This window comes from Triticum aestivum, chromosome 4B, assembly GCF_018294505.1.
Source record: "Triticum aestivum cultivar Chinese Spring chromosome 4B, IWGSC CS RefSeq v2.1, whole genome shotgun sequence".
Classification (NCBI taxonomy): Eukaryota; Viridiplantae; Streptophyta; class Magnoliopsida; order Poales; family Poaceae; genus Triticum; species Triticum aestivum.
Window position 1 is genome coordinate 134,530,830 of NC_057804.1, and position 25,390 is coordinate 134,556,219.

The window sequence follows — 25,390 nt, forward strand, 5'->3', positions numbered from 1 at the left end:
GTGCATACAAGTTGAGAAGAACCTCCATGACCTTTTGGGCAATCAAAAGGAAGTTGTGGCCAAAGAGGGATTTGGGTTCGCACCCAATTCCAAGAACAAGAATAAGAACGACAAGACCAAATGACCTCCCCCTCTCAAGCAAACTTTTGTGAAGGAGGGAGAGGGTGCTCCAAAGGAGAAGAAGAACAATGTGAAGGGTGGTGATGTCAAAAAGGGCAATGCCACCCCTTCCAACAAAGCCGGCGACTTTAACCCCTCTTATGTGTTGTGCCATGCTAGTGATGGGCATGTTTTTGCTAAATTTGTTGGTTCTCCTTATGAGTACATTGAATGGTCTATTTGGGTTCCTAAGACCCTTGTTAATAACATCAAAGGACCCATTACAAAATGGGTACCTAAAACCAAGCATTGATCTCTTGTAGGTGTTTGCTTCCAGTGGGGGATCATGGTTTCTCGATAGTGGAGCCACAAATCATATGACCGGAAGCAAGGACTTGGTGGTGGACGTGCAAAAGATTCCATCTATGCCCACCAATGTCGAGTGGGCTGATGCCTCGTCTTCTAAGGTATTGTGTCTTGGCAAGGTTGTCATTTCTCATGATCTCACGATCGAGAAAGTCATGCTTGTTGAGTCCCTTGCCTACAATCTACTTTCCGTTCGTCAACTTGCACTCATGGGCTTTGCCACTTTCTTTGATATTGATACCGTGGCCCTCTTGTCGAGCAAGACTCTTAAAGTAGCCTTTGTTGGGCATGTCGAGAACGGTCTTTATGTGATTAACTTTTCGGAGCGACTCACTAAGACCGCGACATGCCTAATGGCTAAAGTTGATGTGGGATGGCTTTGGCATCGCCGTTTATCCCATGCCAACATGAGATCTTTGCAAAGTCTTCTCAAGGGGACCATGTCCATGGACTAACAAATGTTAGTTTTGCCAAAGATCGTGCTTGCAGTGGATGTATCAAAGGAAAGCTACATGAGAAGGCTCACCTTCCCACGACTATCATCTACTCGAAGAGACCCTTGGAGCTCCTTCACATGGATCTCTTTGGGCCTCCATCCTTTGATAGTCTTGGGGGTAGAAAGTATTGCTTGGTGATTGTGGATGATTATTCAAGATACACTTGGGTATATTTCTTCAAGAGGAAGAGTGAGACTCAACAAACCGTCATCGACTTTGCAAATGAAGCTCAACGTCAACATGATGCAAAGATCTTGACAATAAGGAGTGACAACGGTACCGAGTTCAAGAACTACACCTTGGATGAGTTTCTTAGTGATGAGGGGATCACACATCAATATTCTGCACCATACACCCCTCAACAAAATGGTGTCGCGGAGATGAAGAACCGGACGTTGATGGATGCGGCAAGGACCATGATGGCGGAGTTCAAGCCTTCTTACAACTTTTCGGCCAAAGCCATCAAAACAACATGTCATGCATCCAATCGGCTCTATCTCCGCAAAGGCTTGAACAAGACTCCTTATGAAATACTTACTGGTAACAAGCCCAACCTCAAGTACTTCCGGGTGTTCGGGTGTAAGTGTTTCATTCTCAAGAAAGGTGTTCGTTTGTCTAAATTTGAGGCTAGAGCTCATGAGGGCATATTTATTGGTTATGCTACAAACTCTCATGCTTACCGTGTCCTCAACAAGTCTACCAGACTCATTGAGGAGACGTGTAACGTGGAGTTTGACGAGAATAACGGCTCCCAAGTGGAGCAAAGTGGTACTTGTGATGTAGGTGATGAAATTCCTCCCCAAGCCATAAGAAGAATGGGTGTTGGTCATATCCTACCCATTGAGGAACCCCTTGTGGCCGAAGGATAAGGACAATGCTCCACTCAAGTGGAGCCATCACCAACCCAAGACCCACACACTTCCAAAGAACAAAGTGAAGGCCCTCAACCTCATGAACAAGATCAAGGGCAAGATCAACCTCAAGATGGTGGTGAACCACCAAATGATGCCCAAGGTCAAGTTCTCCCCTTCGATCAAGTTCAAGATCAAGAGCAAGCTCAAGATCAAGAACAAACTCAAGACGACGCTCAAGATGATCAAGTTACCCCTCCTCTTTTCACATCCGAGGAGGAATTAGAGCGTCGTGCCGCAAAGATTGCTTCCATAAAAAACACTACCAAAGGTCATCTCATGGAGAATGTGGTTGGGAGCCTAAGAAAGGGGGTAAGCACTCGTAGACAATAGAAAAATATTGTGAACATCACGCATTTTTTTCTTGTGTCGAACCCCAAAAGTTCTATGAGGCGCTCGAGGACCCGGATTGGCTCAATGCCATGCATGAAGAACTCAACAACTTCAAGCACAACCAAGTGTGGAAATTAGTGCCAAGGCCAACCGGGAATCATAATGTCATTGGAACCAAGTGGATATTCAAGAACAAGCAAGATGCTCATGGGATCATTGTTCGCAACAAGGCTCATTTGGTGGCACAAGGCTACTCCCAAGTCGAGGGTATCGACTACGGTGAAACCTTTGCTCCTATTGCTCGCCTTGAATCTATTCGTTTGTTGATTTCTTATGCTTCTCATCATAATTTCAAGTTGCAACAAATGGATGTGAAGAGTGCTTTTCTTAATGGTCCCATTAATGAATTGGTATATGTCAAACAGCCCCCCGGGTTCGAGGATCCCTATTTCCCCGATCATGTGTACCAACTCCACAAGGCGCTCTATGGCCTTAAACAAGCCCCACGTGCATGGTATGAGCATCTTACGGAGTTGTTACAAGATCGTGGGTTCGAAATCGGGAAAATCGACCCCACTCTTTTTACTAGAAGGTCAAAGGGGAGTTGCTTGTGTGCCAACTATATGTTGATGATATTATTTTTGGTTCTCCTAACAAAGCCTTCAATGAAGAATTTACCGCTCTCATGACCTCAAAATTCAAGATGTCTATGATGGGAGAGTTGAAGTTCTTCCTCGGGTTCGAAATCAAGCAAAGAAGAGAAGGAACCTTCATCAACCAAGCCAAATACACTCAAGACATTCTCAAGAGATTCAAGCTAAGTGATGTCAAGCCGGCCTCCACTCCAATGCCCGTCAACTGCCAACTTGACATTGATCCCAATGGTAAAGCGGTGGATCAAAAGGTATATCACTCCATGATTGGCTCCTTGCTTTACCTTTGTGCATCTAGACCGGATATCATGTTGAGTGTGGGAATTTGTGCACGGTTTCAAGCCGCACCTAAGGAAAGCCACTTTGTAGCGGTCGAGCGAATCTTTGGATATTTGGCTCATACCCCAAACTTTGGCTTATGGTACCCAAGAGGAGCCAACTTTGATATTTTGGGCTATACGGATTCAGATTGGGCGGGAGACAAAGTGGATAGGAAGTCCACCTCCGGAGGGTGCCAATTGCTTGGTTACTCTTTAGTGAGTTGGTCTTCTAAGAAGCAAAGTTGTGTATCTCTCTCGTCCACCGAAGCGGAGTATGTGGCTGCCGGTAGTTGTTGTGCTCAGCTCCTATGGATGAGGCAAACTTTGAAGGATTACGATGTCATTTTTGACGAAGTGCCTCTTTGGTGTGATAATTAAAGTGCCATCAAGATCTCTCTCAACCCGGTGCAACACTTCTAGACAAAGCATATTGAGATTCGGTATCCCTTCATTCGGGATCACATTAGGCGAGGGGAGATCAAGCTCAAGTATGTCAACACTCATGATAACCTTGCAGATATTTTCACGAAGCCCTTGGATGAAGCAAGATTTCGCGATTTAAGGCATGAGCTAAATATCATTGATTCGAGCAATGTGGTTTGAACCCTTGCACACCCCACCATACTCATCATGCTATCTTGTCTAGGTGTAGGCATGGACATAGGGGGAGTATTGTTCTCTCAATGAACTTTCCCTCCCCCCATTATGCATAAATTGATCAGACATTTCACATTTGCCATTTTTGATGGTACATGTGCTCCAAAGACGAGTCTTGGTCATGGGCCCAAGGATAATTCTTCGCGGTGCCATACCAAGTGACTCATACATAGGTGGCCTCGGCCACCACCCTCTCTTCGTGAGAGTTGTGGTCAGTTTGTTGGTCTTTGTTGTCTTGTGCTTTCCTCTTCTCTATGCCGTGTTTGTGTCATCATTTGTGCTTGCTTCTTGGTTGTTCAGTGTTTCTGAAGGTTGTCTTGCAAATGCCTTTTCCCTCTCGTGTGAAACTTGCACTTTCTTGGGGTTACGGTACTACCGTGGCGAGCCACGGTACTACTGCAGGAGTTGGTGGCTCTGCGTGTGCACAGTTCCTTCCCAGGGGCACGGTACTACCGCTTCCATCGCGGCAGTAATTTTTTACTGCCGCTGGAAGAGCGGTACTACCGCCCAGCGTGCGGTACTTCCGCTCGGGCGGTACTACCACGATGACCCGCGGTACTTCAGTGCCCACGCGAGCGGGTGAGGGTTAAGAGTGGGGCAGGGGGAGTTCTAACTCCCCCATACCCATTCATATCTATTCCCCACCCCGTCTCTCTCTCTCCTCCCCAAGAACGGCGCTGGAGGCCCTCGTCGGATCTCCGTCTCCGGACGCTCTCCTCGCATTCCGACCGGTGAGATCGTTCCCCACCTCGCCCCCTTGCCATGGACCAAGGTTTTTCCCCAAGTTCCTCTCCTTTTCTTCCTTTCTTGTGCTTCTAGGTATTGGGGAGATGCATGTGGTGTTCTTGAGATTTTTGGCTAAATCTGTGCAAGTGGAATTCATAGGAGCGTGGTAGTGTAGTAAGCTTGTTCTTTGGATTGTCAAAATAGTTCCGTTTGATCAACGGTAGTACCGATGTAGACGTGCGGAGGTTCTAGATCCAGATCTGCGACTCCTGTAATGTTTTTCAATCCGCGCGATACTACCGCTCCTCCTGGAGCGGTACTACCGCACCCTCGCTCGTAACTGGCTCCACGCAGTACTTCCGCTCCTTGGAGCGGTACTTCCGCTCCTTGGTGCGGTACTACCGCTTGGAGCACTGAAGTAAAAAATTACTTCCGCTCCAGGTGCGGTACTACCATGCCACCCCGGCACAGTACTACCGCGGCTGGTGCGGATGTAATTTTTTACATCCATACAACGGCCCGGTACTACCGTAGATGCATCCTGAGCTCTTTTTCTGTCCAAATCTCATGCTTATTTGTTTCTTTTTGGCTTTGACCTTGGCATTTGCATTGATCCTTCTTGTTTCTCGTGCGTGTTCTTGTGTTTTGTGTCTAGGTGGTGGTTCCAGTTCCCATGCTCATCGCTCGAATCCCAGCCGTGACACAGGGTCAAGCGGCTGCGCAACCAAGATGAAGTTCCAGAGGGGTCCTTTGCCTCCCAACGCAGGACCAAGCACACCACCACCAAGCAGAAGGATCCCGTCATGGGCATGGATGAGATGCCTCATGCCGAGTTCGTCATTCGAAGGAAGCTCAATCCATATGTGAATCCCCGGGCTAACTTCAGAGGCAATGATCTCTTCTGGACCAAGCAGCAGAATCTTATCTATCTAGATGTGATCACGGCCAAGCAGAACATCTATGTGGAAGTTCACTGGATTGACATGCATCATATGAGGCAGGACAAGAACCGTGGCTACATTGGAGAGGCCTTGGATCCGGTGGAGCAGTTCGGCATTGAGCACATGCTTACTTTTCACATGGACTTTGATCCAGAAATTGTGGCTCAGTTCTTTGCTTCAGTTCACTTTGACATCGATGAAGCAAGGACCATGACTTGGATGACCAATGGTCGACAAATGTCTGCTAAACGGAAGGAGTTCATGGAGTTGCTTCAAGTTCCAGATGAAGGGCTCGACACGCCCATTGGAGTCCGCCCTCATGCCAACTCTGAGTCTACCAACAAGAACAAGCTCATGCCCTTCCTTGTTCAGAAGACTTCCCAGCAAGAAGCAGGTGTGGGTGCTGAACCCCTTACTTGACATCATGCATCGTCTCTTCTGCAACACCCTCTTCCCACGCATTGGTGACATGGGCCAGGTGCATGCTTACCTTGTTGACATGATGCTCATTTTTGAGGAGGCTCGTCAGGCTCAGATTCAGCCACTTGATGTCTCACATATCATGTGGTGTGAGCTTCAGTTTGCCGTGTTCAACCGTAAGGTCCCCATCTATGGGCCTTACCTGTTTCACTTGATCTCCAAGACTTGGGAGAAGCTCTATCCCAATGATGAGTTTGAAGCCCCAGGCTGGATTCGTCATGAGCCCATCAAGCTCCGCATTAAGAGCCAATGGGCTAACACCACCACTACTGCTGAGGCTGCCAAGATGGCTGTGGATGAGGAGGAGATTGAGGAGGAAGAAGTTGCTGAGGACCGTTGTGCTGGTTACACTCCTTCCTCTGCTGAGCCCTCTTGGGCAAAGAAGCTGAAGATCAAGATGAAGAGGTTGTTCTACATACAGACCCAGGGTCAGTACAAGGCCCATGTTGCTCAGAAGGAGTGTCGCCGTCGCAACAAGAGGATCTTGAGGGCGTACGGCGAGGACGTGTCTAGCGGATCTGAGAAGCACATCACCCCCGAGGCTGCCTGGATGGCTAAGCAGGGCTACAAGTGGACTGATTCTGAGGAGGAGACCATTCCTGCTACTGATTCTGGCGACGAGGAGTCGGTTTACGCCTGAGCTACCACCTTTGTCGTAGGTGCCCTCTTTGCCTTTTTGGTGTCTCGATGCCAAAGGGGGAGAGAGTGTAGGATTTGCGTGTCGTGTGTCATGTGTCGTGTGTTTCGCCTTGTCGCTTTGCTTTCCATCTATTGAACTTCATTTGCTTTGGTTTGGTTGTGCTTGTGAGACTAAGTTCTATCATTTGGTGTAAGACATATGCACTCCTACTTATCTTTATGTCTTCGTTACTTAGTCATATCTATCTTCTTGCCTACTTACTTAATGATGATTTTACTATTGCAAGATATGCCTTGTCTATAAAATATAGGGGGGGTGTTGATCCTAGTATGTGTGTCGTGCGGTCCAAAGCACATCACTAGAATGCACACATCTAGGGGGAGCATGTCTATATTTTATAGATGGTGAGTTTGCCGATGCCTCATTCGTTATCTTTATGTGAAAATCCCGTATTGTCATCAATCCACCAAAACGGGGGAGATTGTAAGGGCATACTTGTCCCTTAGTAGTTTTGGTGATTGATGACAATGCTTTTGCGGACTAATCGTGTGCATTGAGCTTTTCAGATATATCATGACTAAGCACTAGACGATTTGATGCCCCTCGAAGATTATTGAAGACATGTTTCTCTACATTTCTTTTCGGTGGAGTTGAGTCATAGGAAAGTCATACTATTAAGAGGGGGTCCGCTTTGGAAAGGTTTGGATGGAATCTCACGTACACGTTCCCTTTGCACCGCCTTTCCTTTGGCTCTTTGGAGTTTCCTCCGTCTCACCATGTCTTTGTGAAATGAAGGACTCCGAGTGTTGCTGTTCACAGGCTGGCGGTAGTACTGCTCCCTAGAGCTTTACTACCGCAGGCGCCAGCGGTAGTACCGGGCTCCGGCACGGTACTACCTGTCACATCCCTGGTCCTATTATGCACTAGGCTAGACCTTCATGTGAGCATCATGTTTTAAATTCAAATGAAATTTGAATTGAGGGATTTTCAAAGCCTCAGAAACCTTCTAAAAATGATCCACATTAAAATCTTCTCAAAGAAGTCCAAGAAAATGTTCCTCTTAGTCTCTGAAAATATTGCAAAGAGGTAAAACTCAAAACAATATTTTTGGTATCTCAGAGTTAATCATTTTGGGCCTTTGAATTAAATAAATAACTATTTGCATTGGATATATATTTCTTAATTAATTAATATATGTCCAATAATTTTGATCTTTGATGAAGGGCTTTGGAATAATCCTACTAGTCCCTACCATAATTATCAGAAGCAATAAAAATGATTTAGTGTCTAAAACTAAATCAAAACAAACTACAGAAAATAGAAAACAGAATTAAATAGAAATAAGAGAGAGAGAGAGAAGGAACTTACCTGACGCTTACCTGAGGCCCACCCACCTGGCGGCCCAACACTGTTGGCCCAGCCCATCTCTCCTCCCCTGTCGTCTTCCTCCCTCGCCAGAAGGACAGAGGCGAGGCGTGGCGAGCGCCGACGCCGCCCCGGCCACCTCCTACTTGCCGCTTCGCCCTGGCCTCTTCGGGTGAAGCCACGCAGCCCCCTCGCTCCTCTCTCTCACTCTCTCCCGACCCCTTCTCCCTTCTCTGCTCTCCCCCTCTCGCGACCGAGCGCGCTCGTCGCCGCCGTCCACCGCCACCACGGCCACCGGGCCTCCCTCGCTTCCCCGACCAGCCCACCAGCTCCGCCACTCCGTCCTCGACCCACCTCACCGAGCCACGCCCCTCCAGAAGCCCCCGAACGACCTCATCGGGCTCGTCTTCTACCTCGGACCCGCCGGCCATCACCGTCAAATTCGTCGGCTCCGGACCGTCCCCGACCTCGCCGAGCGTTCCATCATCATCGCCGTGAGCTCCTGCTCCTGCTCCCCCTCTCCGCTCCCTCTCTCGCACGCTGTAGCTGCCGCACCACATCCAACCGCACGCGCCGCCGCCCGCACTCGTCGCCGGTGATGCTCCGGTGACCATTTGGTCCCGGGCATGCGCCCAACGCGCTCCTCGCATCGCGTAGAGCCTCCGAGGCACCTCGCCGCGCTCGTTTGCGCACCGCAGCCCCATCCCCAGTTGCACCCGAGCTTCGGCCGCCGCCGAGCTCGTCGCCGGCGCCGATTCCGGCCGCCCCGACCCCAACCGACTCCACCAGAAGTTGCGGCATGTTCCCAGCTACCCATAGCCACCCTCCGCGGCTCGTTTGGTTGCCGAAACGGCCAAAACCACTCTCGCCGCCGCGTCGGGCTCGCCGTCGGCTAAACGCCGGCGACCGTTGACCCTTGACCGGCGTGGGTTGACCCCACTGCCCGGTTTGACTCTCCCCTCTCTCCCACTGACATGCGGGCCCCGCCCGGCTAACCAAGTTAGTTAGGGTTAATTTTAATTAGGTTAGTTAGTCCAGACACTGACACGCAGGGCCCACAGGTCAGTTTGACCTGGACGGCGCCCGTTGACCTGCTGAGGTCAGCATGAGGTCATGCTGACGCAATAATTCCTTTCTGGAATTAAAATAAATTAGGAAATGATTTATAAATTCTAGAAAATTGTATAAACTTCTAAAATTCATAGAAATTCAACCGTAACTCCAAATTAAATAAATTATATATGAAAAATTATCAGAAAAATTCAAGGAATCCATCTAAACCATTTTCATGCATGTTCGAACAATGTTTGTCCTCTGTTTTGGACAAAACAAATAAATGGCATTTAAACTCTCACATATGGAGTTTGAATTTGAATCTTGTATTCAAACCAACTTCATTTAAATCATAGCTAAGTGCATTAGCCCAAAACACATTCATATTGCCATGTCATGAGCATGCATCATATTGTGCATTGCATTGATTGTATTTCTTCTTTGTTGCCGGTATCTGTTCCCTCCCGGTAGACGATGTTCCGACGTTGTGATCGTTGACACTGATGAAGACTCAATGTTATCTTCAGAAGTGCCAGGCAAGCAAAACCCCCTTGTTCATTCTGATACAATCCCACTCTCTCGCTCCTGCTCTCTTTTACTGCATTAGGACAACAACGATTCAACTGTTACTTGCTGCGGTAGCTGAACCCCTTTATCCTCTGCATGACCTGTCATTGCCACAGTAAATAGATGAAACCCACTAGTATGAGTAGGAGTTGTCTGAGCCCTGTTGTGCCTACTCATTCATGTTTGTTTGTCATGCCTGCTACTGCTTAGAGTTGAGTCAGGTCTGATTCATCGGGGATGAATCAGAGGTGTGTGAACATGTCCTACTGTGTGTGAGCTAAGTGTGTGAACACGTTTTGGTAAAGGTAGCGGTGAGAGGCCATGTAGGAGTACATGGTGGGTTGTCTCATTGCAGCCGTCCTCAAGAACTGAGTTCTGTGTTTGTGATCCATGATTCAGCTACTACCATACATTGGGCCCTGAAATATGACCCCGCTCGACTTCTTATTCACCCTAGTCCTCTGTCCAGGAGTTGCAAGTAGTTTCTGGTGTTTGTAGCTTACTGGAGGCCGTGGACAGCGCTGACCGTAGGGGTGGGCTGTGATGCGGTAGGTACGTGGCACGGTGTACCGGATGCCCGTTTGGTGTCTCGGGAACCCTGTTCACATCGTTTGGGGCTGTGAGCGAAACTCCGGCCGGATCTCCTCATGGATGGAACCCGAATAGGCGATAAACCTGGACTAGAGACTTGAGTGTTTAGGTAGGTCGTGGTCTACACCCACGTCGGCTTTCGCTTGAAGTCTGCCGAGCACATGTCGTGTGCAGACGCTAAGTGGTGGAAACATGTATGAAGAAGTACACCCCTGCAGGGTTAATATCATCTATTCGAATAGTCGTGTCCGCGGAAAAGGACTTCTGGGTTGCCTATATCAGTTCATAGACAAGTGAAAGTGGATACTCTAAAATACGCAAGATAAGCGTGAGTGCTATGGATGGCGTTCTCGTAGGGAGACGGGAGCGGATCCATAGTGGTGTATTGATATGGTGAATATGTGGACTCGTGTGCGCCACCTCAAAAGAGTCACTTGCAGTCGTAGTTTAGGATAGCCACCGAGTCAAAGCTGGCTTGCTGCAGTTAAACCCCACCATCCCCTTTGTTGATAATGATGCATATGTAGTTAGTTCTGATGTAAGTCTTGCTGGGTACATTTGTACTCACGTTTGCCTATTTTATGTTTTTGCAGAGAGACTTCAGTCTCACTAGTAATTCCGCGTGGACTTCGACGTTTAGCTTGTTACCTCAGCTACGATCTTGTGCCTCGGCAGGATCTGGTAGACAGTCAGGCTTTCAAGTCTTTTTCATTTATAGATGTCTGTACTCAGACATGATAGCTTCCGCTTGTGCTTTGATTTGTATGCTCTGAATGTTGGGTCGTGAGACCCCTGTTTGTAATATCTCGCTCCTCGGAGCCTATTGAATACTTACTTGTGTCGTAGAGTCATGTTGTGATGCCATGTTGTATTTGCACATATCGAGCATATTGTGTGTATGTTATTGAAATGCTTGGTATGTGTGGGATCTGGCTATCTAGTTGTTTATCCTTAGTAGCCTCTCTTACCGGGAAATGTCTCCTAGTGTTTCCACTGAGCCATGGTAGCTTGCTACTGCTCCGGAACACTTAGGCTGACCGGCATGTGTCCTTCTTCGTTCCTGTGTCTGTCCCTTCGGGGAAATGTCACGCGATGAATACCGGAGGCCTGTTAGCCCGCTACAGCCCGGTTCACCGGAGTCCTGCTAGCCCAGTGCTACAGCCTGGATTCACTCGCTGATGACCGACACGTTCGATGCTGGGTCATGGATGCCTGTCCCTGTAAGTTAGTGCCACTTTGGGTTTACGGCTAGCCATGTCAGCCCGGGCTCCTTATCATATGGATGCTAGCAACACTGTCATATACGTGTGCCAAAAGGCGCAAACGGTCCCGGGCAAAGGTAAGGCGACACCCGTGGGAATACCGTGCGTGAGGCCGCAAAGTGATATGAGGTGTTACATGCTAGATCGATGTGGCATTGAGTCGGGGTCCTGACAGCGTTGGTATTAGAGCTTGACTGCCTGTAGGATTACCAAGCCAAACTGGTCGAAGTTGAGTCTAGAAATTCTTTAGTTATATAAGGGAATTGATTGTGGAATGGAACGTAAGGCTCTTTTTACTCCTTATACTTTATGCCCTTCTGATCTGAGTCATCTTATCTTTCCTACGGGGATTAAGAACTAGGCTATCTCTTCTTTCCATCAGGATCACGTGTTTCTAATCTGTAGACTTGTAAGATTGTTGGACTTAAGCCTCGTTTCAGTTCCTATTACTTCTGTATGTTAACTGTTGATCTCGAAACCTTGATATTGTGCTTCTGAGTGGTTATGCCACCATTTTTGTGAATGTCTCAAATCTTTTCTGAGCATTTACAGCCGTTATGCTGTCCGAGTCATCCCAGGTTTCCAAAGAGTCTGATGCATTTGCAAAATCCTTTTCCTCTGGTTTCAATGTCTTTTAGGCCAGGTTAATCACACAAATTGTTGAGTTGAGGTACTCTACTGCCTCGACCTTTATGTTGGAGTTATTATTATGACCCTAGGTGTCTCAGGGGATCATCTAGTAGTCTAGCCATGTTTTGTGTCCCAGTGTGATGATTCTGGCTTTTATTCTCGAAAGCATCCCATGATGCCACTTAGTAGTAGGTATTCTACCCCTTGGGTTTTGAACCCAAGATTCACCCTACTTACTTCATGTTGATAGTAATTGCTAGCTCCCTTAGGTTATTAGTAACCTTTGCGATAGTCCTTGAAGTCCGTGGTATCTTCTTCTTCCAAATACCATGAACTACTTATGGCAGAAGTTCCTCGTTGAACTGAACGATCACAACCAGAGTGCTCTTGATGAGTTCTCCATGCTATGTTGTGACTCTGCCAGCTCAACCTTTCTGCATGGGTTATCCGGAAGAATTATGTTGAACTTGGTTCGACATACTAATCTATGCATCCACAACTCAGGAAGTTATATGTTCCTTTGAGTTATCCCTTTTTAGTTGTCTACTGACCTTCGTCTATCAATTGATAGTCAAGAGTATGCGTGCGTTCGTTTATCGATGCCTATTACTCTTGTGGTCCGTCAAGCCATTCTATCGCGGAATGTCTAGGAGAAACAAACTCCAGTACCTCTTCCATATCCAGGATTGGGTCAAAGAAGTTGTGCTTCGCAGATCAAATTGCTAATCCAGCTTTTGTTCTGCTCTACCTTGGAGTATTACCATCTTTATATCGGGAATGTTATAGGAATTGCACACCACCCTATGAACTCTTGGTACAGTGATACTTCTTGCCATCATTGTTCATTCCTCGGTTCCTGTGTTATTGTAACCGGAATGTCGACAAGTGAATCGTGATGTGTGAAATCAATACTCCTAGCAACCTTGTTGCTTGGTAGTTAAAGGACAATAATTTCATTATTAGCTTGTTGGTTCTTGAATCATCATTCTAAGACTGTTCGTGCTACCTAGTCCTTATTTCCGGTGCACTCTTCGATCAATGAGTTAGGATTATTCAAATCCTTGCTTATTTGATCATATCGTCTTGCCCTGGAAAGCAAGATTGTTCTCGAGCTTAGTAACATACCGGTGGTTCGTGATTTTCTGAAGATCTTCTCGGAAGTATTACCAGGTTGTCACCTGACCGCTGTGTTGAGCTCGTGATCAAGTTGGTTTCTTATGAACCACCTTCTCTCCAAGAATCGGTGTTAGATATCCCTGAGCTAGTTGGTTAAGCTAGACAACAACTTGGAGAGTTGGAAGATAAAAGCTTGTCTGACTTAGTCCGTTCCAAAGGGATATTCTTGTGTAGTGTGTGTTGAAGAAAGATGATATCTTAGTCGATTGGTCCCTGTGATCAGTTGCTGGACCTATTGTCTTATCAATCCTTTGATTTGAGTGTGGGCTATCGTCAAATCAAATCAGTACCAACGATGCTCGTAATGTTGTCTTACTCGTGGTTGATCCCTCGAGCATACACCATTACATCTTTGGTCTGACCAATGCTATCATCGTGTTCGCATGATGGTGGAAGTCCAATGATATGGAAATTCCGATGAGTTGTTGTTGAGCCCATCAGTAGCATTTTGTCTCCTCCATGATCTTGTTGGACAACAAGTTAGTGTTGGAAACTTTTGAAAGCATTTTCTTCATGCTAGCTCATGAAGTATTTGTTTGATGAAAGGAGTGACTTCCTCTTATACACGTGCATCTGGTGAAAGTTGCTGCCGTGAATTTGAGAAAGTTAGTTTTGCTTCCTCTGGAATCATCCCAAGTCAGTCATGCATACGTGCGAAGTATTCTGTGGTCTGGAGACTTGCAACCTCCATTCTATATGTGTCCCTAGCACACCAAGCCACTGATTGATTTGTTCAAGGAGAAGAAGTTCCTTCTTAAGAGTATACCTTATGCAAGGACTTCGATATCCTCGATGATGGATCCCCTCCTGAACTCGGTAGTGTTTTATTATAAGACTACTTTGTGGTCATGCTTGTCTTGGACAACATGTTCACATGTTGTAGCAGAACCAGCTCATGTTTTGGAGCTTGCTATCGTAATTCATTTCCCGAGAATCTTGCAACGTCATCTCGTCGATTTGTGTTGCAAACTTTCGTTTTTCTTCCTAGACTCGATGAGTCTGGAATATCCTGACACCAACCAGATCTGAATCTCAGGCAGAAATGATGGGTTGGAACATTTCCCAAGAACTATAATATTGGTCTCGCGATAACCGGTAAAGTGGATGTCGTGGCCAACACACCCCGCCGGAAGACCTGTTATTATAATATCTTGATTGAGGAAGTTGGCCACCTCCCCATAAGGATCTCATAGAACTTATTCTAGTAGTTGTTCCTTATGGATTTCTGTGTTCCGAAGTCCGACCTTTTTACTTGATGTTTTAGATATCAAACCATATCTATGAATGGGTTACACTAGCACATCAAGGAGAACATTAGAAGCCGAGTGCTAAATGTCTCTCGGTCGATCATGCAGATTTTGGTTCCTTGGCCTCGCTAAGGTGAAATCTGAGAAAGTGTTATCTTCCTTTGCATCTGCATCATCCATCATCTTTCATCATGGTAGCAAGTTGTGTTGCCAGGATCCTTGACACGGATATTGGTAAAACCTTGATGATTATGGAAATGCTCAAGTTCTTGAGAGCACGTATAAGCTCTAGGTGTTATCAGCGACACTAACTGGGATTGCCCCAGATTTCCTCGGTTACGCTATAACTTCTCAAACAATGGATCCACTCTCTATTGTTGGGTTCTTCCCCAGTTACCAGAATCATTCCCAGCATTTGCATTTTGTTCCCAGTTTGCACCGCCAATGTGCCATTCTACCATGGGTCTCTTCCATTTCCGGTGGTAAGCAAATTCATCCATTACGTTGTCTTCAACAAGGTAATCCACATCATCCAAGTCCGAGTATACCATTCTACCGACCCCCTCCAAACGATCGGTCGAGAATTGCCTTAGGTTGGTTTAAAGAGTTTCAATGATCTTTGAATCAAAGGTAATTCTTTTTGCCACTTAAGGGGATATATCTACGAGTCACGGTTCCTAAGGTGTCTCGTTGTGGTATCATGGCAACTCAACTCCTCGCTACGTTGACAACCGTTCACCACCCTCTTAGGTGTGGAATTGTTGCCTACCTGGTAAACCTTCGTCATCCGTTTCACTCCATCCCTCTAGATGTGTGCTTCGTCTCTCAGCTCAAGAGAGGTTGCTATGTCTTATTCCGTGAGTTAATCCTGAGTTGTTCGATCTTCGAGAAGATCGACCCTTCTAGAGTTTCCTTCTCCTCTCGTTGTCATGTTGGTTGGAGTTTCCAGAGCAAGACGTCGAGACAATGATGGTGATCAAATCAACACTCTTATGGAATGCACCCTGGATCATGAAGATTATGTTAGTTGGCGTTTTCCTTTCGTCTTACCCTACGCTTAAATCTCGGGACGAGATTTTTGTTTAGTGGGGGTGAGTTGTCACATCCCTGGTCCTGTTATGCACTAGGCTAGACCTTCATGTGAGCATCATGTTTTAAATTCAAATGAAATTTGAATTGAGGGATTTTCAAAGCCTCAGAAACCTTCTAAAAATGATCCACATTAAAATCTTCTCAAAGAAGTCCAAGAAAATGTTCCTCTTAGTCCCTGAAAATATTGCAAAGAGGTAAAACTCAAAACAATATTTTTGGTATCTCAGAGTTAATCATTTTGGGCCTTTGAATTAAATAAATAACTATTTGCATTGGATATATATTTCTTAATTAATTAATATATGTCCAATAATTCTGATCTTTGATGAAGGGCTTTGGAATAATCCTACTAGTCTCTACCATAATTATCAGAAGCAATAAAAATGATTTAGTGTCTAAAACTAAATCAAAACAAACTACAGAAAATAGAAAACAGAATTAAATGGAAATAAAAGAGAGAGAGAGAAGGAACTTACCTGACGCTTACCTGAGGCCCACCCACCTGGCGGCCCAACACTGTTGGCCCAGCCCATCTCTCCTCCCCTGTCGTCTTCCTCCCTCGCCAGAAGGACAGAGGCGAGGCGTGGCGAGCGCCGACGTTGCCCCGGCCACCTCCTGCTTGCCGCTTCGCCCTGGCCTCTTCGGGTGAAGCCACGCAGCCCCCTCGCTCCTCTCTCTCACTCTCTCCCGACCCCTTCTCCCTTCTCTGCTCTCTCCCTCTCGCGCCCGAGCGCGCTCGTCGCCGCCGTCCACCGCCACCACGGCCACCGGGCCTCCCTCGCTTCCCCGACCAGCCCACCAGCTCCGCCACTCCGTCCTCGACCCACCTCACCGAGCCACGCCCCTCCAGAAGCCCCCGAACGACCTCACCGGGCTCGTCTTCTACCTCGGACCCGCCGGCCATCACCGTCAAATTCGTCGGCTCCGGACCGTCCCCGACCTCGCCGAGCGTTCCGTCGTCATCGCCGTGAGCTCCTGCTCCTGCTCCCCCTCTCCGCTCCCTCTCTCGCACGCTGTAGCTGCCGCACCACATCCAACCGCACGCGTCGCCGCCCGCACTCGTTGCCGGTGATGCTCCGGTGACCATTTGGTCCCGGGCATGCGCCCAACGCGCTCCTCGCATCGCGTAGAGCCTCCGAGGCACCTCGCCGCGCTCGTTTGCGCACCGCAGCCCCATCCCCACTTGCACCCGAGCTTCGGCCGCCGCCGAGCTCGTCGCCAGCGCCGATTCCGGCCACCCCGACCCCAACCAACTCCAGCAGAAGTTGCGGCATGTTCCCAGCTACCCATAGCCACCCTCCGCGGCTCGTTTGGTTGCCGGAACGGCCAAAACCACTCTCGCCGCCGCGTCGGGCTCGCCGTCGGCTAAACGCCGGCGACTGTTGACCCTTGACCGACGTGGGTTGACCCCACTGCCCGGTTTGACTCTCCCCTCTCTCCCACTGACATGCGGGCCCCGCCCGGCTAACCAAGTTAGTTAGGGTTAATTTTAATTAGGTTAGTTAGTCCAGACACTGACACGCAGGGCCCACAGGTCAGTTTGACCTGGACGGCGCCCGTTGACCTGCTGAGGTCAGCATGAGGTCATGCTGACGCAATAATTCCTTTCTGGAATTAAAATAAATTAGGAAATGATTTATAAATTCCAGAAAATTGTATAAACTTCTAAAATTCATAGAAATTCAACCGTAACTCCAAATTAAATAAATTATATATGAAAAATTATCAGAAAAATTCAAGGAATCCATCTGTACCATTTTCATGCATGTTTGAACAATGTTTGTCCTCCGTTTTGGACAAAACAAATAAATGGCATTTAAACTATCACATATGGAGTTTGAATTTGAATCTTGTATTCAAACCAACTTCATTTAAATCATAGCTAAGTGCATTAGCCCAAAACACCTTCATATTGCCATGTCATGAGCATGCATCATGTTGTGCATTGCATTGATTGTATTTCTTCTTTGTTGCCGGTATCTGTTCCCTCCCGATAGACGATGTTCCGACGTTGTGATCGTTGACACTGATGAAGACTCAATGTTATCTTCAGAAGTTCCAGGCAAGCAAAACCCCCTTGTTCATTCCGATACAATCCCACTCTCTCGCTCCTGCTCTCTTTTACTACATTAGGACAACAACGATTCAACTGTTACTTGCTGCGGTAGCTGAACCCCTTTATCCTCTGCATGACCTGTCATTGCCACAGTAAATAGATGAAACCCACTAGTATGAGTAGGAGTTGTCTGAGCCCTGTTGTGCCTACTCATTCATGTTTGTTTGTCATGCCTGCTACTGCTTAGAGTTGAGTCAGGTCTGATTCATCGGGGATGAATCAGAGGTGTGTGAACATGTCCTACTGTGTGTGAGCTAAGTGTGTGAACACGTTTTGGTAAAGGTAGCGGTGAGAGGCCATGTAGGAGTACATGGTGGGTTGTCTCATTGCAGCCGTCCTCAGGAACTGAGTTCTGTGTTTGTGATCCATGATTCAGCTACTACCATACATTGGGCCCTGAAATATGACCCCGCTCGACTTCTTATTCACCCTAGTCCTCTGTCCAGGAGTTGCAAGTAGTTTCTGGTGTTTGTAGCTTACTGGAGGCCGTGGACAGCGCTGACCGTAGGGGTGGGCTGTGATGCGGTAGGTACATGGCACGGTGTACCGGATGCCCGTTTGGTGTCTCGGGAACCCTGTTCACATCGTTTGGGGCTGTGAGCGAAACTCCGGCCGGATCTCCTCATGGATGGAACCCGAATAGGCGATAAACCTGGACTAGAGACTTGAGTGTTTAGGTAGGTCGTGGTCTACACCCACGTCGGCTTTCGCTTGAAGTCTGCCGAGCACATGTCGTGTGCAGACGCTAAGTGGTGGAAACATGTATGAAGAAGTACACCCCTGCAGGGTTAATATCATCTATTCGAATAGCCGTGTCCGCGGAAAAGGACTTCTGGGTTGCCTATATCAGTTCATAGACAAGTGAAAGTGGATACTCTAAAATACGCAAGATAAGCGTGAGTGCTATGGATGGCGTTCTCGTAGGGAGATGGGAGCGGATCCATAGTGGTGTATTGATATGGTGAATATGTGGACTCGTGTGCGCCACCTCAAAAGAGTTACTTGCAGTCGTAGTTTAGGATAGCCACCGAGTCAAAGCTGGCTTGCTGCAGTTAAACCCCACCATCCCCTTTGTTGATAATGATGCATATGTAGTTAGTTCTGATGTAAGTCTTGCTGGGCACATTTGTACTCACGTTTGCCTATTTTATGTTTTTGCAGAGAGACTTCAGTCTCACTAGTAATTCCGCGTGGACTTCGACGTTTAGCTTGTTACCTCAGCTACGATCTTGTGCCTCGGCAGGATCTGGTAGACAGTCAGGCTTTCAAGTCTTTTTCATTTATAGATGTCTGTACTCAGACATGATAGCTTCCGCTTGTGCTTTGATTTGTATGCTCTGAATGTTGGGTCGTGAGACCCCTGTTTGTAATATCTCGCTCCTCGGAGCCTATTGAATACTTACTTGTGTCGTAGAGTCATGTTGTGATGCCATGTTGTATTTGCACATATCGAGCATATTGTGTGTATGTTATTGAAATGCTTGGTATGTGTGGGATCTGGCTATCTAGTTGTTTATCCTTAGTAGCCTCTCTTACCGGGAAATGTCTCCTAGTGTCTCCACTGAGCCATGGTAGCTTGCTACTACTCCGGAACACTTAGGCTGACCGGCATGTGTCCTTCTTCGTTCCTGTGTCTGTCCCTTCGGGGAAATGTCACGCGATGAATACCGGAGTCCTGTTAGCCCGCTACAGCCCGGTTCACCGGAGTCCTGCTAGCCCAGTGCTACAGCCTGGATTCACTCGCTGATGACCGACACGTTCGATGCTGGGTCATGGATGCCTGTCCCTGTAAGTTAGTGCCACTTTGGGTTTACGGCTAGCCATGTCAGCCCGGGCTCCTTATCATATGGATGCTAGCGACATTGTCATATACGTGTGCCAAAAGGCGCAAACGGTCCCGGGCAAAGGTAAGGCGACACCCGTGGGAATACCGTGCGTGAGGCCGCAAAGTGATATGAGGTGTTACATGCTAGATCGATGTGGCAGAGTCGGGGTCCTGACACTACCGTGGGCTCCCATGGTAGTACCGCTCCTTCTGAGCGGTAGTATTGTGAGCTCTGGCCTGGCGCTACTGCGCAAGCGGTAGTAGGGGCGGATGTAATTTTTTACATATGCGCCCTACGCGGTATTATTGCTCTGGCGTGGTAGTACTGTGCCGCCAGGCCAGGCACAACAGCATGGGCGGAGGTAGGGGCGGATGTAATTTTTTACATCCGCACCCTGCACGGTAGTACCACACCTGGGTTGCGGTAGTACTGTGTCGGATTTTTGCATCGATAAAATCTCAGCGGAGGTAGTCACGGATATAATTTTTTATATTCGTGCCTACAGTGCCTGGACCGTGGCTGCCCTGCGGTAGTACCATGCCAGCGGTTCTACCGCGCCCTGTCAGTGCTCTTCTGTTCAGGTCCAGGCTCTGCCGCGCCCACGGTAGTACCGCTCCTGTGGTGCGGTAGTACCACGGGCCGCAGGCTGAGTGGTGGGTAACGGTTGGAATTGTCCCCCCACTATATAAGGGGGTCTTCTTCTCCAAGAAGACTCACCTCTTCCATCCCCAAGTTCCATTGTTGCTTCAAGCTTCATTTTCGCCCGATCTATCTCCTTAGCCAATCAAACTTGTTGATTTGCTCGGGATTGGTTGAGAAGGCCCCGATCTACACTTCCACCAAGAGAAATTTGATTCCCCCCACTAATCCGTTGCGGATCTTGTTACCCTTGGGTGTTTGAGCACCCTAGACGGTTGAGGTCACCGCGGAGCCATAGTCCATTGTGGTGAAGCTTTGTGGTGTCGCTGGGAACCTCCAATTAAATTGTGGAGATTGCCCCAACCTTGTTTGTAAAGGTTCGGTCGCCGCCTCCAAGGGCACCAATAGTGGAATCACGGCATCTCGCACTGTGTGAGGGCGTGAGGAGAATACGGTGGCCCTAGTTTCTTCTTGGGGAGCATTGTGCCTCCACACCGCTCTAACGGAGACGTACTTCCCCTCAAAAGGAAGGAACTTCGGTAACACATCCTCGTCTCCATCGGTTCCACTTTTGGTTATCTCTCACCTTTACTTGTGCAAGCTTATTTGTGTTGCATCCCTTGCATGCTTGTGTGCTTGTTGTTATCGCATCATATAGGTTGCTCACCTAGTTGCATATCTAGACAACATACTTTGATGCAAAGTTGAAATTGGTAAAGAAAAGCTAAAAATTGTTAGTTGCCTATTCACCCCCCCCCCTCTAGTCAACTATATCGATCCTTTCACCTATTTCTCAACATTTTAGATGGGTACATGGGTACGCGGGCCTGGGTTATATGATCCCTTACATGTACCATCTCTACCCAATGGGTATGATATTTTTCTATTTAAGTATCCATGGGTAAAATTTGTCCCATACTCTTATCCTAATAGGGTTTTTTACCCGCAGGGTACGTGGATAATGGTTACCTATTGCCATCCCTATTTTAGAGCAGCTATTATAACTCGCTCATGCTCGCTTCGATAAACATAGAAGTGGTTTTTACTGGAACTCTGCTGATAACAAGAAAAAAATATAGATTGGTGAAGTGGAAGATCATTTGCAGACCCAAAAGTCATGGGGGCGGGGCATTACTAATACTTCTATTATGAATAAGTGCTTGATCAACAAATGGTGGTGGCGTATCCTGAAAGTTTATCCTGACACGCGGCAAGATCATTTGCAGACCGCAAAATCATGGGGGCGGGGCAATATCCGGTCGTGGCTGGATGTTAATAAAGGAAGAAGGAGATGGAAAGACACGCTCAATGGTAAAGACGGAAAGACACGCTCAATGGTCTAAACCCGTCGACATTATCTACAAATCTTTGAACCTGTTGTAGCAGTGGAAGCCACTGGGCATGATCTCAACACGACAGAGTTGCCAATCTCTCGGGTTTGACCTACTGTAATCTCCTTATCTCCAAGAGTGCACACTCCGACGGCGTAGTTGGTGTGGTGTCGTTCCTATCCAGTTTTGTTTGTGTAGACTATAGGTTGTTGGCATGTGTGCCTGATACTTTGTTATTTTGGTTGATATGCAACCCGCACTTGCGTTTATGGTGTGCTTGTGATACCTTATGTGGTTGTGAACTCTGTAGTTGACTTTACCTATAAGGTCGGGTTATCCTTTTTTCTCTAAAAAATTGATGAGCATTGAAGAGGTAATCAAAGAAAAAACTCTTATGCTATTGGACTTGTCCGCAAAGCAAACTAAACTAACGCTTCTTGTGTCTCCTAGCCAACCGTGGCTAGATCACCGTCAATACGGGTGGCCTTTTCAGTCGATGTTTCGTTCAATATAGTTGATGGCACGGCGGGATCAGCATGATTCTAAGCGATGGGAAGGAAGGGGTGATCTTTGTTGTGCCTACCGAAGGCTCTTCCACCACAATGAGGCCCTAGAGACCGAGATACAAGAAATATTGGTGGGCTTGCTTTGGCTGTGGAACGATCTAACCTTCCGACAAAGCTTCAGAGCGACTGTGCCGTTGCACCTACGACGCTCACATATGATTCTTTGGATAGATCGGTGTATGGCCACCTAACTGTTGAGATGTTTCAGTTAAAGTTTCTCTTATATAAAATAGAGTTGCACATTGTTTAGCGAACTTTGATCATAATGGGAATAGCACTGCATGCTGGCTAACCTACCCGCTTCATGTACCAGTGAGCTTGTCGCCTCTGTCACTTTGGAGTAAATACCCTATGATTCCCCGAAAAAATAGAGGTTACAACGATTTACCGCACTTTGGTCTCTCTCTTTTTTCAAACTACAACCATGACCTTAACATCACGAGTTAACTGCATGCATGCTGGTTGATAACACGTCTTACATACCTAAACTTCGAGTTTGTAAATATAGGCACAAACCAGCGCATCACTTCCATGCGATGGGTCGTGGCACTCGCACGCACAAATTCGCCACATTTATCACTAACAAAATCACTGACAAATAGCTAGCCCCAGAAAAATCGCACACACGAAGGGCACGTCGAACGTGGGAAAAGGAGCTGGGTAAATTAATTGCGGGAACACACGCTGGCGTCCCCATTAATCCCCACTCGTCGTCGTCCGCGGTATAAAATGCCCACGCCCAATGCCTGCCTCTCCACTCCCCCATGCACCGTGCGCCTCCCCTTCCCCACTACGACCGCGTCGCCTCCCTCGGTCTCTCTCCACGAGCAATGGCAATGACGATGGCCGACGACTACTACGAGGGGGATCTGGACGACGTCGTGCACCGGCTGCTGCCGCGGGAAATCTTGGCGGACGTGGGCATCGTCGTGGCCGGCGGCCGCGCCCCGCCGTCGTGCGCGGTGAGGCGCGGCAGCGATGACCATGCCGCTCTGGTGGAGGACCTCGCCGCGCACCTCGTTGGCATCCTCGGCCTCGACGGCGCGAGAGAGCAGCGCGCCCATGCCCACCCCCCGCACGTGCGCCATGAGCAGGGACCCCGTGTCCGTGATGGGATGGACTGCGCGGGCAGCGCTCTCGTCGGCAGTGGTCAAGGTGGAGCTGGACGTCACGCGCCGCCTCCCTGCTGGAATGACGGTGCCATGCCGCGGCGGCTTCCGAGGTTTGAGCCGGCCGCGCCAGTCCCCGCCTTCGCGAATTGCCATCCTCTGGCCATGCGCCACGGCAGTGGCACCGGCACCGGCGTGTTCCTGCCGCGCCCGGAGGCATACCTGCAAAATAGTGCACCCTCCGCATCCCCCATCCCCAGGAACGGTAAGAATTGTTAATCGTCGCGTTGTGTGCCTTTCCGGCGACGGCGGCAGCGTCAGCCTGAACAAACGTGCAAATGCATTGCAGGTGCGAAGCCGCCGCGGATGCTGAGAAAGGAGGCTGTCATTTTCGCGATGCGGCAGCAGCAGCAGCTGATGCAACTGCGGGCGATGGCGGCGGAGATGGAGCGGCAGAGGGAAGCGTTCGCCGCGGCGTTCCAAGGCTGCCCTGCGCTCGCGGCGCCACGGCAATGGACGTACTGACTGATACAGTAGATTGTTGACAGTTGGTCGTATGCACAGAATAAAACTGGGTGGCTACGATGATAAATTCGTTTCGCTTTGGGGATATTATAGCAGTGCACATCGGTTGGTCCTGCTTTTTAAATAGAGTGGAGTTGTACTTGCTTTTATGTTTTTTGTTTTGGAGCAAGTCATGCATGGTGTAAAATTGAGGTCGCTAGAATTGAATTTAAGCTGTTTGTCATACTACGGAGAGCTGTATGAAAACAGACGAAATCATACTCGGTGTGGTCTCCACTGACGGGGCTTTGATACGAATTGAAGGATATTGTTAGTGGGCCGACGTAATATCGAATCCAAGAGTGCCATATGTGGCCCCAACCTAATAACCATCAACATGATTCTCAAAAAGAAAAACATCAACATGGCAATTCTGACTCAAAATGACATTTTAGCAGAGCCTTCATATAACCCCAATAATTATAATAACCATCAACATGACGATTTTGGCTTAAACTTGACAGAGTCCTCATATAACTCTCGATCGCCATGATTTATAAATTTCGCTTCATAAACGAACTCTCGGCCTCCATATGGAGGATGTGGAGGGCCAGTTTGGAGCACGCTCCAAACCCAACCGTTGGTATGGGAGGAGAGTTTCAGCTTCTTCCTCATGCTGCGCGCGGAATTTGAATTGTCTGGCTTCCCACACACCATAGGCGACGGTCACCCAGCCATTAATGCGACACCCGCTCCCTCGGATTCCCATGGCGGCTCGTCGGATGGTCGACATGCATCATCTTCAGGCTTGTGTGTGAGCAGCCGAATGGCGTGTGAGCGCCGTCGTGTTTTTTCACTGGGAAGCACGCCCCTTGATGGCTACCCCACCGACTGTGGCTTCCTCAACTTCCCTCTTAATGGCAGCCATAGTGGCCTATAAAAGGCTGCCACAACCACCACTCTCTCCCATTGCCCTCTTCAGGGCCTCCCAAATGTTTGTCGCCCACCTCCATTCCACTTCTCCAAAACATGTTCTAGAAACCGCCGTTAGATGCCCTTGACCCCTTCTAGGAGCAGCACGAAGTGGGCCTTGCCGACCTCGCGAGGGATGAAGCAGATAGGGAGCGCGTGATTTGGGACCGCACACTCTCCCACGCCCCCGCGGGATGCAACCACGGAGGCGGTTTTTGCGGGCATCATGGCCCGCATTGCCACATCCCCACTTGACCGGACCTCGTCCCCGTTGGCCACGCCGGTGCCCGCTACTTGGCCCCGGCTATGAATCCGACCTCAACTATTAGCTAGTTAGTTTATATTTTAACTAAGTATTAGATGTTCTATCAATGTAAGTCGCAATGCAACTAATTTTCCGTCCAAATTATTAGAAATGAAGTCGCATTGAATTAAATTTATCTCTGAATTTTTATTATTATTGGGGAAGACTTGTTATAGTCAATGACAATGAGGACCTACACATAAACCGAATTTGGGTTTGCACTTTATCTGCGCAGCCTTCGTATCCATATGCGTTATGGAGCTTGCACATATGGCGACTCTGCTAGAGTTGTTCTAAGAAAACAATTGGCGATGAGGATGGACAATGGCATAGTATGGCCACTGCTACAAGTTAGTCACTAGTCCTCTCGATTCGATTTCATTACAGTATGTGTGTTCTGAGTATAGTTTTTCGAGG

General features: G+C 48.1%; 1 protein-coding gene across 1 annotated transcript; it reads left to right on the forward strand.

Annotated features, from left to right (window-relative positions):
* The first annotated feature begins 22,860 nt into the window (after nt 1–22,860).
* LOC123094627 (uncharacterized) lies at nt 22,861–23,852 on the forward strand. The gene is made up of 2 exons (XM_044516592.1): nt 22,861–23,458; nt 23,543–23,852. Exons 1-2 carry the CDS (start codon nt 22,915–22,917, stop codon nt 23,716–23,718), a joined length of 720 nt encoding a protein of 239 aa, XP_044372527.1. The 5' UTR covers nt 22,861–22,914; the 3' UTR covers nt 23,719–23,852.
* The last annotated feature ends 1,538 nt before the right edge of the window (nt 23,853–25,390 follow it).

Bases quoted from the DNA above. Each gene is read 5' to 3' on its own strand.
- LOC123094627 (XM_044516592.1), top strand. From the start codon at position 22,915: ATGGCAATGACGATGGCCGACGACTACTACGAGGGGGATCTGGACGAC. The intron at 23,459-23,542 runs GTAAGAATTGTT...AATGCATTGCAG, and splicing joins ATCCCCCATCCCCAGGAACG to GTGCGAAGCCGCCGCGGATG.